The sequence below is a fragment of the Chaetodon trifascialis genome, chromosome 20 (genome assembly GCF_039877785.1).
Source record: "Chaetodon trifascialis isolate fChaTrf1 chromosome 20, fChaTrf1.hap1, whole genome shotgun sequence".
Taxonomy (NCBI): domain Eukaryota; kingdom Metazoa; phylum Chordata; class Actinopteri; order Chaetodontiformes; family Chaetodontidae; genus Chaetodon; species Chaetodon trifascialis.
The window spans coordinates 18769502-18783545 of record NC_092075.1 but is presented as its reverse complement, the minus strand read 5'-3'; the positions used below and the strand labels follow the sequence as shown (position 1 = coordinate 18783545).

At 42.6% G+C, this 14044-nt stretch overlaps 2 protein-coding genes across 4 annotated transcripts; one reads left to right on the top strand and one right to left on the bottom strand.

The window, feature by feature from the left end:
• Window positions 1-1001: 1001 nt before the first annotated feature.
• On the bottom strand, window positions 1002-2617 carry htr1ab (5-hydroxytryptamine (serotonin) receptor 1A b). The gene has a single exon (XM_070989091.1). The coding sequence runs from the start codon at window positions 2494-2496 to the stop codon at window positions 1246-1248; it is 1251 nt and encodes a 416-aa protein (XP_070845192.1). The 5' UTR covers window positions 2497-2617; the 3' UTR covers window positions 1002-1245.
• Window positions 2618-4634: 2017 nt separating this feature from the next.
• Window positions 4635-13730, top strand: rnf180b (ring finger protein 180b). Of its 3 annotated transcripts, none has more exons than XM_070989576.1 (8): window positions 4635-4767; window positions 5773-5873; window positions 6422-6520; window positions 8159-8917; window positions 9975-10103; window positions 10393-10612; window positions 10902-11027; window positions 11723-13730. In XM_070989576.1, exons 2-8 carry the CDS (start codon window positions 5817-5819, stop codon window positions 11917-11919), a joined length of 1587 nt encoding a protein of 528 aa, XP_070845677.1. In that variant the 5' UTR covers window positions 4635-4767; window positions 5773-5816; the 3' UTR covers window positions 11920-13730. The 3 variants fall into 3 exon arrangements, with proteins under 3 accessions (XP_070845677.1, XP_070845679.1, XP_070845680.1); XM_070989578.1 differs by having other exon boundaries at window positions 4653-4767; window positions 6425-6520; XM_070989579.1 differs by having other exon boundaries at window positions 4660-4767; window positions 6422-7767.
• The last annotated feature ends 314 nt before the right edge of the window (window positions 13731-14044 follow it).

Genomic DNA, 14044 nt, shown 5'->3' with positions numbered 1-14044 from the left:
CCTGCATGGCAGGAGTGTGTAATGACCGTCCCACCAATAGGTTATTCAGGTCATTAAGCCAAACGGAGTGTATTTTCTGCTCAAACTCATTGTGTGCCTTTGCTTGAGAGCACTGCAGTAGTGCAGGCCAGATGTTTAATTCCATCATTTCCATGCACATCCATATAGCCTGCACGTGCTAGCTGACAGGGGAAGAATCTCAAAGGTGAGAGGAAGCATATCTCAAAACACTGATAGTCATAGAATAACCTAAAAGGAGATCTGAGACAGGAGCGTGGGTTTTTTCTGTGCAGTTGGCAAACGACCAATTTCAGATCTTTAATGAGAAAATAAAGTAGCCTTTATACTGTATGGGACGGTACCTTGGATAAGAGCTTTAGCTAAATGCCATAAATGTGAATGTGAATGTGAATGTGAATGTAAATGCACCTCCTGGTTGCTCATTTGGATCCTCAATTTCAAAAATTTTAATTGCCACAGTTTTAATGTCGCCTATTTTAACATGTGGAGTGAACTACAAGAGGATTTAGTGTTGGGCTGCAAATAAATATATTTTAGTTATCCATAAAGCTCTTTATTATGTCAATGAATTAACTTTATGCTATAAAATGTTAGAAAATAATGAAAAATACTCATCACAATTTCTATGAGCCAAGGTGACATCATGGATTGTCACCAATAGACCAATAGTCCCAATTCCAAAGAATTAATTTACAACAATAGCAGCTGAAACCAGAGATTTTTTTTTAATTGTAGCCCCATAAATGATGTATAATTAATCAATTAGGCCCAATAACTAAATTAATTACAACTAAATTGATGGCACCATTATGAATTATTTTATTGTCCGTTCATTTTCTGCTGACTGACTAATCATTCAGCACAGGAGAGCCATGAAGTGAATGTACATCATCACCGACTTTGCAGAATTTAAAAGCGTCAATCCACATAAATCTTCAAATCACGACTTCTGAAAAACTCTGAAAAAAGTATTTCTTTATTGAACATTACAGAACAGGATGGAGAACATGGAGCTTCAATCAAACGATCACAGCTTTATCTATGCATAGGCTACAGACATCTCTGGGAATATTTCAATACTGATAACGATGGCGATGACCGACAGTAATCATTATGAGCCCTCTTGCCAGTTTCAGCATCATTCTGTATTCGAAACAATCTCTTTGTGCCACATTAAAAGGCTGTTAGTTTTTCGGGCTGCTCCTCTTTTCACCTGAATGACCATCACGGCCTGCAGAAATGACACTTGATTATTTTCTTGAAAGCGCTCTGAAAGTCTTTGTTGAAGTACGCGTAAATGATGGGGTTGAGTAAAGAGTTGGAGTAGCCCAGCCAGTTAATGACATCCTCCAGCCAGCGCGGCATGTAGCACGACTCTTGGCAAAAAGGCATGACCAGGGCGACGATGAAGAAGGGCAGCCAGCAGAGGATGAAGGTGCCCATGATGATGCCCAGAGTCTTCACCGTTTTGCGCTCCCGCGCCAGCGCGATCTTCCTCTTCGCCTCGGTCGCCTTCTCGTGTCTGCTCTCGAACAGCGGCACCGAGCTCGGGGTGTTGGGCAGCGGCAGGTTGCCTTTGGAGTTGCTGTGAACTTCGATGATCTCCAGAGACTCGCCGTCCTCCGCGTGTTTCACTGCGCCATTGACGCTTGGCAGCGGCCGGGGCTCCACGCTCCTTTTCCAGGTCTTGCCCTGCGCGTCTCCAGGAGTCTTTTTGTGGAACATGGCGGGGGATAACGCCAAGCACGAGTCGGACACTTTCTTTTTCTCTGTTTTACGCACTGTCCTCCTGATCCGAAACCTGGCCGCTTTGAATATTCGCCCATATAAAACCAGCATCAGCGTCAGTGGGATGTAAAAAGCCCCGAACGTTGAGTATATTGTGTACCACGGGTCTTGCCTGATCTTACACTGCTTGGGGTTCGCTCTGTCCTCTGCCATGCTGCTCGGCTGGGAGCGCATGATTAACATTGGAGGCACTGAGATGGAGAATCCGACGAGCCAGGTGACACTGATGAGGACGGCAGCTCTCCTCGGCGTCCTCTTCTTCATGTAGTCTATGGGCTCGGTTATCGCCCAGTATCTGTCCAGAGCGATGGCGCACAGGTGCAGGATGGACGACGTGCAGCACAACACATCCAGAGAGATGAAGATGTCGCACGGAATCTGTCCAAGTGTCCACCGGTTTAAAACCTGATAAAGCGCCGCCATGGGCAGCACCAGCACCGACACCATCAGGTCGGTGACAGCCAGTGAACCAATCAGGTAGTTGGCCACATTCTGGAGAGACCGCTCCAAGGCGATGGCTGCAACCACACACGCGTTCCCAAATATTGCGCACAGAATGAGCGCGCCAAGAAGGAAGGATGTGATCACTTGATAACTCAGCTTCACCTCCTCTTCTTCAGTTTTGGGAGTTTTGTTGGAAGGGCTGTCAAACTGAGACCAGGCTGTCGTGTTGTTTGTGTCCTCCATTGTTGGAAAACTCGAAGTGTCTGGAGAGCTTCGGTTACTTGATGGCGAGCCTGGTGCGCATCACACCGTCGCACCTTGAAGAGCGCATAGTGGACTGCTGGACTGTTATGTGCAGCAGAGAGGGTCTGAACTGCGACTCTGGGCTACAGACAGAGAATGATGCTGCGTATTTATACCAGTGATGGAAAACGCGTCATTTGTCTGTAAGGATGTAACAGTCTGGCTGTTTGTGTCTTTTTAGTTGGCAGCTGAGGCGGTGAGGATGTGGGAGGTATTACATAAACATATACAAACTTGATATATATTGCTTTACTTTTATGTTCTTCAGACTGCAAGTCAAATCAATTTGCTGATTTTTTAAAATTGATTTTTGTGAAACAAGTGGATTTTTGCCATTTTGGTGAGAAAAAAGTTCTTCATTTTCTAGTGGAGCTTTCGAAATATTCCTCTGTGTCCAATGACACTTTTTAATGTCATTTTATTGATGTCAGTGAAGTGATCTGTATTGTATCTACACGGCTTGTCTATCAAGAATTAGTAGAAGACAAAAATTGAACTTCACTGTAACAAACTTTTATTTGCTTTAATGATGATGATGATAATGATGATGATGATAATAATCATAATCATAATCATAATAATATTTTCTTCTTCTTCTTCTTCTTCTTCTTCTTCTTCTTATTATTATTATTATTATTATTATTATTATTATCATCATCATCTTGAGTATGGTAATATTTTGGAATGATTCTTTTTTGGCCTATATGATCTATGTAGATCTATTAAGTTCTATTTTTTAAAAAATCACAATTAAAAGAGAAAATGCTTTAAGTTTCCCCTTCTAGCAATGAATATATTGTTTTGTTTAGTTTTTTCTCTAATTTGTGTTTCCTTACAGTTATCCGAAGGGTATAAAGTAGTGAGACGTTTTTCTCCCCTGTTTTCAGCGCGCTGGAGCCACCACATGTGACACTGCCCCCTGGCGTTTGTTCTCTATCATAACAAAATTCATTAGTTGAAACAACACTCACACTGTCAAAATAAATAAATAAATAAATACAAAGACGGATCATTATATCCATTAATTGTATGCAATATACAATATACCAGAAATATACACCTGGAGGTGATGGGTGATAGGAAATTCGAATGAAACAGAAAATTAAATCTTACAAAGCAGGAGCTTCTTTCTTTATTTTTCTTTCATGGCAAAGTCTGTGTAGTGAAATATAGTTTCTTTTTTTTTTACATGCACATCACAGTCATATAGTCTACTATAGTCACCTGTAATTTTAAAGGTCTATTCATTCATTTAGTTTGACTTTGAATTTTTGTTTAATGAATATGACATGATTTGGATTTAGGTGGCCGCAGGGCAAAACTTTTGTTGTTGGGCTCCTATTGATATTCAGTATCTCTCTCTCTCTAAGTGTGTGTGTGTGTGTGTGTGTGTGTGTGTGTGTGTGTGTGTGTGTGTGTGTGTGTGTGTGTGTGTGTGTGTGTGTATTTTTGCATCCTGTCGTCTACAAGTTCCCAGTAGGTAGGCCTACAGCATGGTCTCATGCACAACAAGCCAAGTAATACTGTATTTTAGTGGCTCAAATTCAATTACAGAGTTCAATTCAATTGCAAACAAGCCAACAAACAGACATCATCATCATCCTTACCATCATCACCATCATAAAAAACAGATAGAATAGGGGAAAGAAGAAGAAGAAACAATTGACTAACAATGGCCATAGTAATGACTTTGGGGGCCCTGAAAACTGTTGATGCTATTCAATTTTTTTAGAGTCGTCAAACTGTTTTTTGTTTTTTTTTAGATTCATATTCAATAGGATTTATTAGTTGGATGAAACCAAGGTGTTATTTGAAACAGTGTTTACTTTATTTCTCTAGGCCAGACCAACAAGATCAGGTCAGTACAACATGGTAGCATGTTTTGGTCCCCGCTCTCTATTCATTTATCTAAAAATAGTGTACTGGAGTGGCAGCAGAAATCTCACTTACTGGAATAGCGAGAGGACACGCTTCACTTCACTTACGTTTCTTTCTCCTCTCATAAATCGCTCTGCCATCTCAGTGAACTGTACCTTTAAGATTTTACAGTAAACGGCGGCAGGACTTTTGGTCTATTCGACCTGCCGTCGCCTCTCAGCTCTCGTGACGTCACGGCCTTGCTTAAAACGAAACGCTGCTTAACTTTCTTGTTTTTGCGCACAGGTGCTCTTCGTTACTTCAACACAAAAAGTCTCCCCAGCTGTCAGGCAGGTGAGTCTATATGTCTGATAGATACATGAATGTGCGGTACGTCATTATCTTATTTTTCGATAAAAATCCCTCAAGGGAGCCCGTTGTTGTGGTTAGCAGAGCTAAGTTAGCAGGACTCTGTTTTTATTTTGCCACCGTGATTGTTAGCTAGCTACACACGGCAGTTGTTTGAACACTGTGAGTGAGACAGAAACCGTGCTACTGAATCAACACCTGAGCCTAACTTATTTATTTTCCCTTCATAACCTTATATTGGAGGGTCAGCAGGCTTTAGAGGTAGTTTTCCAGGTCTGAGCACCTAAATTATGGTTGAGCAACCACACCGGTTAACATGATGATGCCCCTTATGCATAATCCCAGTTTGGTGTGGTGGAGGTAGTCAGGCCTGTAGAGCCCTGACCTCAGCTCTGTCCAGCATGGGATGGATTGGATCACCAACTGTGAACCAGGTCTTATCCCCCAACATCAGTGTTGGACCTCACTAATCATTTTGTGTCTGAATCCCTGCAGCCAGGTTCCAACATCTGGTGGAAAGCCTAAAACCAGAGCAGTGGAGGCTGGTATAGCAGCATATTATTACATGTAGTTTTAGAATGAGAGCTCAAAAAAAAGCAACATCAATATAAATGTTGTCCTGCAAGGTTACCTCATAACTAAACAAGAGGCTCACTGCAATAACCTCTCTTATACCAGTCTTAATCAAGGTCTTCTTAAAGGTTTTCCTACTCTTAAGCCTGAGATTTCATGCACCACAAGTCTACGTTTAAACATTTTGACTCAGTTTGTCCTGACTACATGCAGACAGTTGGCTAAACAAAGTTGACAAATAGTACTTTAGACACATCTGGGAACACCGAGCCTTCGATTTTTAAAGATTAGATCAGGCGTTTTTTAGCCTTTTTGCATTCAAATTAAATCTGACCTGAACTCAAGAAAAGCAAGTTTTTGTCAGATTGTATCTTTCTGCAGTTGTTTTTCAGTTGCCTGTGTCATTATCATCAACAGCTGGACTGAAAACTTGGTGCTAAACAGCCATAAGAGAGAGAGCCATGCTTCGCTGCAGGAGGTGTCGCAAAGGCGTCATAGACTCAACATGTCTGTCAATGGTTGGTGAAAACTTTGTGTGTCTGATTTAGCATTGAGTCTTAAGTTTATGAAAACTCACTTTTCTTAAGTCCTTTCTCTACCCAGTAATCTGCATACTTGTTGTTGTGAGGAATTGTTTGTCATAGCTATGACTAATGCTGAAACAACAAGTTGATCATTTTGCCAATCACCAGGAAATTAATGACCAATGAATTTAATAATTGATTATGATATTTTACAAGCAAAACATCAAACATTCTGTTTATCTGGTCTCTCACATGAAGATTTACTGCTTTTCTCTGTTTTATATCACTTAAAGACATCACTCTGGGCTCTGGGAAATTGTGATTGGCATTTTCACTATTATCTATCTTATAAACTAAATGATTAATCAATAAATCCCCTAAAAAATGCAGAGACTGTGTGATAATGGAAATGATGCAAGGTGCCGTCCTGATCATAGCTGGGTTGGGAAAAGATAACAGTTTGTGTTTGAGTCATAAAAGCGGATGGTTGGCTGTCAGCGTCAGAGAAACTGGGTCTGTTGATTGTGTCTTTTATGCTGAAGCAGGTTGAGGCCACAGATGAAAGCTCAGCTGCTGTTTGCACTATTTGGCACGTGAATGTTGACACGTTGCCAGAGTGGATACTGACCTCAGTTCACCAGGTAAGTGTGGCAGCATACAAATGAAGTGTGCGCAGGCTTCAGTGATAGTGTTCACTGCCGCTAGGGGAAGCCAGGTAAAAAAAAACTGAAAGTTTATTTTTTCTCATGCTGATTTTCACCACTGTGATCAAACAGCTTCACATTTTTGAATGAGTTAAATTAAAACTATAGTGAAATTTTCTTTGTATGTGTTGTACTTTATGAATATCAAGTTTCTGTCTCTGTGAATAACTGAGTCAAAGATGAACTGATTTCCAGAAGTCATGGAGTTGGAGACACATTTCTTTAATATTTTAGGCAAAATTACTTTTTCATTTCCATCTTTTACAGTTTCAAAATAACAAAAAAGGGCGGCACGGTGAAGCAGCAGGTAGTGCGCGTGCCTCACAGCAAGAAGGCCGGTTCAATCCCAGTGCGGAGCCTTTTTGTGTGGTTTGCATGTTCTTCTCATGCATGCGTGGGTTCTCTCCAGGCACTCCGGCTTCCTCCCACAGACAAAAAACATGCTCTCTAGGTGAATGGTTGAATGGCTGTTTGTCTTGTGTTTGTTTGCCCTGCGATCGACCGGTCCAGGGTGTACCCCGCCTCTCGCCCGTTGACAGCTGGGATAGGCTCCAGTCCCCCGCAACCCCGAAAGGGATAGGCGGTATAGAAAATGGATGGATGGAAAATAACAAAAACCTGAAAAGGTCTGAAGCAGTTTGGGCACTCTGCATGGTCAGTCCTTAGAAACTCCTCCTTTGACAACTGTCACAGCTTGTAAAGGCTTTTTGTAGCCAGCGAGGAGTCTTTCAGTGCTTGTTTGGGTTTATTTTGCCTATTCTTCCTTTCAAAAGGCTTCAAAGTCTTCTAGTTCTGTGAGATTCTTGGCTCGTCTTGCATGCACTGCTCTTTTGAGGTCTATCCACAGATTTGATGTTTAGGTCAGGGGACTGTGAGGGCCATGGCAAAACCTTCAGCTTGGTCCTCTTGAGGTTGTCCATTGTGGATTGCGAGGTGTGTTGAGGATCATTATACTGTTGCAGAAACCATCCTCTTTTCATCCTCAGCATTTTTACAGAGGGTGTGATGTTTCATTACAGAATTTGCTGGTAATTTAATTAATCCATTCTTCCTTTTACCAGTGAAACGTTCCCCATGCCACTGGCTGCAAAACAAGCCCAAAGCATGATCAATCCAGTCCTGTGCTTAACGACTGGAGAGGTGATGGTTCTGATGACTCTTCCATGAAGGTCATATTTGTGAAGGTAGAACCGTGTGCCACCACTCCAGACATCTGTCGCATGGTGTTCTTTTTCTTTTTTTACTCTCAAATTGTACAAAACAAAAATGATACACTAATCTTGCATAAAATATTGGACACAATGTTTCATCTTTAACTTCATGACTTTTGGAAATCTGGTCAACTTGTTTAGCTATTCACAGTGAATTGATTGATAATAAGATCTGTTATCTTAGATCTTGTTACATTTATATATCATTTAAGTAATTTAACAAGCAAGAAAAATGATAGTGGCAGCTCTTTATTTTCTCATACAAAAAAGTGAATGGATTTAGCTTTTTATTTTCTGGCTCTTTTATTTATTTTAGAACCATTTTAACATGCAGTTGTGATTTGTGTGCGTCATTTCTGTGCAGGCCCAGTGGACTGTAGGAAAACTAAACTGCCAGAACTGTGCTGCTCGTTTGGGCGGCTTCAACTTCATTAACCGCAGTGAGTGTCCGTGTGGCCGGGACGCCACCGTCCACCTCAACAAAAGCCGCGTGGATCGTGACCACAAACACTACGTTCTCATCGTGCAGCCGAGGAGGACGAGGCCGAGGAAGGATCAGCCTGGTCTGCTGACAGATGGCTGTCAGAACATAGAGCAGAGCCCTGAGTTTAACAGGACTGCACTGGACAGTTTACAGCTTAACTGTGCCGCTGTCATGTCCCATAGCAGCCCCGCACAGGCCTCTAATTCACTGGTTGACAGTGACAATGCCCAGTCTTTTTCTTTCAGCCCTCTGTACTGCATCTCTGATAGGAGACGGTGCAGTTTGGAAGACAACGCCGCCATCAGGTCATCTTGTTTTTGCACCGCAGGCCTTCCAGACTCGCCTGCCGTCGAGATGACGAGGGCAGAGACAGAGGAGTCTGCACGGTCACCTGTGGCGTATCCCACGAGTCGGCTGTTTGACACTGATGGCGAAGCCTCTGTCAACACTGTCGTCTGCCGTTCGTTTGTTTCTGGAAGGACACGGTCACCGCTGCATCAACAGCTGCAGCAAACTGTGGAGGATGTCGAGTCTTCTCCAGAGACCACGGCTGTCCATGAGGAGGTGTCTGATTCAGCCCTGTTCCTCAGAGGGAGATCCATCTCTGACAGTGTAACCGAGCAGGACGAGGAAGTGCAGGTATTTACAGTGAGTTAGAATAATAGGGGTAAGGGTTGGGTAAGTGCCAGAAAAAAAAAACATATAGAATAAAGAGTGTTTTCCTTTAACAGTGGCTCGGATAAGCTCAGATAGGGCCAGAAACCAATACATTCAGAGTTCCTCACAGTCTTTTTGAGTGGAATTGGGACCACTACTCTACAAAAACAAAAAACACCTCTGCAAACAATTGCAGTGAATGTGCTCCTAGAATCAGAATGAGAAAGAAAAAGAATAAACACAGTAATCACCTTGAAATGTGATGTGTTGTTTTGATCCCCACAGGATGAATCCTGATGTTTACACTGACCTTCTCACCTTTTTGTGTAGCGCCAACATCCACCCACAATTGCTCTTCTGCATGAATGCCAAAATGTAATCACCGCATTGACGCTCCTCAGAGGATGAGCCCTTTAGATTTTAATGACCCCCCCCCCCGACCTTTCCTCTGGCTCAGGACAAACTTAACAGTTTTCCCCTTACCACTGGAAAACCTCTCTGTGTTCAGACAGAATGAGAAACAAAATTTTGCCTCATTTGCAGGAATAAGCCCACTGGACCATTTGTTTATTCACTCCAAACAGCCAGTGTACCAGCTGTACGTTAGCTTTAAGCTAGCGACCGACAGATGCTGCGTCTGTGGGAGTGACCTGCGTATGCCTTTGTGCGTCAACTCAAGACTTTGGCTGACGTCAGAATTCACCATAAACTCCGCTTCTTTCTTTTATTTCCTGCTAGTCTAACCTTTATCACTGCCCCTGGTGTTTTCTGTGGTTTGTCCAACTCTTGTGTTATGGGATGCAGTGAACACTGTAGCCTCTAGCAGGACTTTTTCCTCATGCTGAGGTCGACTGTGGTCAACATCAGCAGCTCCTTTATACCCTTAACACCTCAGAAGAAGATGAGGTCATTGGTGGAGGTGGTGGTTACATCAGCTCTTCACAAACCAGTTGACAAGCATGAACCCTCCTCATGGATTGTGTTGTTTCAGCTGTTGAATCAGTGATTCTTGATGATTGTGTGTGTATTGTTTTCTCAGCCTCAAGCCTTCATGGCGTCCCTGGCCTCAAGCAGACTGAGCAAAAGAGAGAGGAACCGTCTGAAGGGTCTTCGGAGGAAACAGAGGAGGAGAGAGCGATGGCTGCACAGTCAGCTGGAGCAGGAGCAGGTGGGAGAGCAGAGTTCACGCTGACATCGTGGGTGTATTCAGTGTTGAAGTCAAAATTGCCACCACTGAAAGAATGTACTCGCAGCTCTTTTACAGCCTCAGAGGATTTTAAACATTACTGATGTGTTTTTGCTATGAAAGTGCTTTGCGTGCTTGCACAATGAAAAAAATATCCTGATTATTGGATGGAGATTGTTGTAAAAAGGTGTGTGTGTGTGTGTGTGTGTGTGTGTGTCTGTCTGTCTGTCTGTCTGTCTGTCTGTCTGTCTGTCTGTCTGTCTGTCTCCAGGCCAAGAGTGTTAGCGCTTCGCTGATGGACAGTGAGGAGGAGGACAGAGAGTCCCTCACGTGTGCCGTGTGTCTCGACGTCTACTTCAACCCGTACAGCTGTCAGCCCTGCGGTCACGTCTTCTGCGAGCCGTGTCTCCGCACAATCGCCAAGAACCGACCGACGAACACGCCCTGCCCCCTCTGCCGCACCCTCATCTCGCACACCAATTTCCACAAAGGTGAGCGACTGTCATGTCTGACACTAGTGTTAACTGGATCCTGTGAAGAGACAGAAAATTCATTTGCACAAGTTTGATTATATTTTTAGAATAATATATGCATACACTTGCTGGTTCCAGCTTAGATGATGGTATTTTTCGCAGTTATCTCACATTAGCTCTTCTTTCTAAATCCAAAGCCATTGATAGAAATGACCCACAGTGCAGTAATAAGGAATTATGGCATGTTGCCTTTAACAAATTGATTCAGAAAAAAATGACTGGAGGTACTGCTCTCATTCCTCTTCAGAGCTCAACCAAACAGCAAAGACCTTCTTCCCTAAAGTTTACTTCGCCCGTAAGCAGACTTTCCAGAGTGCTTCGTGTGGAAAATGGCCTCTTCCCAGCTGTCGCAAACGCTTCCGTACCTTCTGGGGTGAGAAAGTGTTTTTACTAGTTATACAACTTCAGTTGCAGAAAAGTCGGGACACTCACACAAATGAGATGTGATCTCTTTCTAATCATTTTTGACATATAGTGGATGGAAAACAGTAAAAAGACAAAGACTGGGAAAGATGTGGAAAGCTCCAAAAACACCTGTTTGGAACATTCCACAGGTAAACAGGTTCATTGGTAACAGGTGAGAGGATCATGATTGGTATGAAAGGAGCATCCTGGAAATGCTCAGTCATTCACAAGCCAGGACCAAGTGAGGTTCACCACTTTGTCAACACATGATTGGATATAAGATCTTAGTACATGGGCTTGTGTGTAAAACTGTTGTAAGTAAACACAGTTCATTTGTAACCAGCATGCTGTTTCTGAAAAGACGTGGCTCAGTTTACCTCCTGATGTTTGTGAGAAAATCTGAAAATCTGTGTCTCTGTATGACTGTCCTCATTTCTATGCTGTCCTCATGTTATGCCATGACCTTGTTCACTAAGAAAGCATTTTATTGCTTTTCCCCAAACAATTTAGTGGCAGTAATAAACTGTATCTTTACTGCAGTTGACAGTTTAGTCCAACAAACGGCCTTTCAGACAATCTAGCAGCAGTAATACAAATCCAATAAGATACAATGTGTTCGATCACTTTGAATGCAGATGGTCATTTTATCTGTCTTAACTTCAGGAGAGCAGCGGCAGGCAGCGATTCCAGGGAGACGCTGGCACTTTGCCCACGGAGGCTTCAGGCTGGACGCTCTGGACCTCACCGACATGCGCGGCTGGCTCTTTGACATCGGCCTGGTCATCGTCTACATCCACTCAGTCAACTGGATCCTGGCTTTCCTGTTCCTCTGCTTCCTCATGTACTGCTTCTTCTTTTGAGACGCTGACGAGAGCTGGAGAGTTTGCAGTGCGGTGCAGTTTTTTTTCTTTACAGAGAGTGTGCGTTTCTCTGGGTTCACCAGTTGGATAGAATCACAAGGCAGACCTGTTGTCTCAGTGGGAAAGTTTCTGAGAAGTAGCAGAGGTGGTCGTGACGTGCATAGAATCTGAACAGTCACAGGTTTTGAATTTGCACAAATGGTTGGAAAAGTTTAAGGTTTGACGAAGTTTTTGAGCAAAGTAGCGATATTATAAGTGCAATAACACACTGTGAGGTGGCCTGACATACAGAAATACTGGGCAAGGCTATAAAAAACACCACTGCTTGAAGGACAGTGGTTTTTCTTCTCTTACTTCTGTTACCTTGCACATAAGGGAGACCTCGACAGAAGTGTGCTGTTTGGTAGTGAAGTCTTTGGTTTGCGGTAGAACAATATGGGATCAGTGGTAGTGTTGATCATAGTAGAAAACAGAAGATTGCTACCTCTCCCACATCTGTGCCTCAAGTATTGTGCAGGAGCTGGGAGGAAGAAGAGGAGAGCAGCTAGCCTGGCTCGGTCCAAAGTTCATAACCAGGCCTGCAGACAGCTCTAAAGCTCAATAATTAACATGCTGTATCTGTGTGAAGAGTGAGGCAGTGACTGTGCACAGGTTTGTGCTCGCTGTGAGGTTGCCAGGTTGGTACCGTTGTGTCTATACAGAGACCAAAACCAACCACGTAGCTGAAGACGTCCTGAGCGGAGGGATCGACTGGTGTCAAGAAATGTTTTGAAAATGTAACTCCCCCTTAAACCATAAATTGTTTCCGTTTGTATGTGGACAAAATAAATGCAGTATTTTCAGTGATGAGCCTCAGCAGTGTTGACAGAGCCAAGCCAGCTGTTCCCTCCTGTTCACAGTCTTTATGCTAAGCACATCCAGACTGCAGCTCTGTACTGAATGCACAGACATGAGGTCAGTAATGGCGCTTGTCATTTAAATCTCTAAACAAGCAAGTTTATTTCCCAAAAACATGAAAGAATTTGATGTTGGGGATCAAAGTGGCACTTTGCTGAAAAACTTGTCAGAGTCATTAATAAATGCACACAGAAGTTTTCAAATGTAATGGGGGAGTCAGCACCTGTTTGTAATTTTGCTCCAGTGTCATCAGAGGAAGTTTAGACTTTTGTGTTTTGTTGAGTGATGCTCAGTGAAATTATTTAGACTGAGACATTTTGCTTCTGTGTGTCCATGTTGTTGTGTTGACAAAACAGAGGATGCTCAGGACTCAAATATCTAACAAGTAAAGACAGCAGCATGGGTGAAATGCCCATTTCAGCACGGTGCCTTTGCTCAGTCTGTACCTTCTGTCTGTAACGAGTAATATGAGAGTGGAGTCAAGCAGCTGGAAGTGTTCGCTCTCTGGTACAGACTGTGTTACGTACACTGCAGTCACAGAAAGCCAGAAAGAAACTGAAATAATGGGAAGCTCTCGGTGAACACTACTTGTGTCTTTTTTTAAAGAAAAGACTTTGAAAAGTCTGAAAATAAATTCTCAGCATTCAAATTGTGTAAAGAGTTAATTGTCTGTGTAAAAAAAAAATGTATTAAGGCAAAAAGGTGTTTCATTTGAGCTATGCATCTATTTTTTTAATTTGAACATGGTCTGATTTAGCATTTTAATTTGATTTTATCATCATTTTCTGTGGTTTAATCTTTCTGACAAGTGCTCTTGTTCGCTCAGTAGCTCAGTATTAAAAGTAACTACAGGTTGAGACCCATGAACGAGTTTATGGAAATGATTTATGAATAAAAAAAAATCTTATAAACTGATGATGACTGTTTTTTTCACTATGCTTCTAAAATAACTTACAATCACTTGTCACAGTGTCTCTTTTTAGCTTTTTGCCTGTGGTGAAAATGAACAAAGGGACACCTGTGAGCTGAAATACTGTAGTTCTTTAGAGGAAAAACTGATATTTTTCTTAAGAGCTGGTGGAGACCAAAGCGGAGCTACAACTTTCTAAAGTAATCAAATTTGGGGTTTGTGTCTGCCAGCATGTTTTGGGGGTATGATGCCCCCTCGTGGCCAAAAGAGTCAATGCAGCTTTAAAATAAAGGTTTAAAAAAACGCGAAAAATCAGCC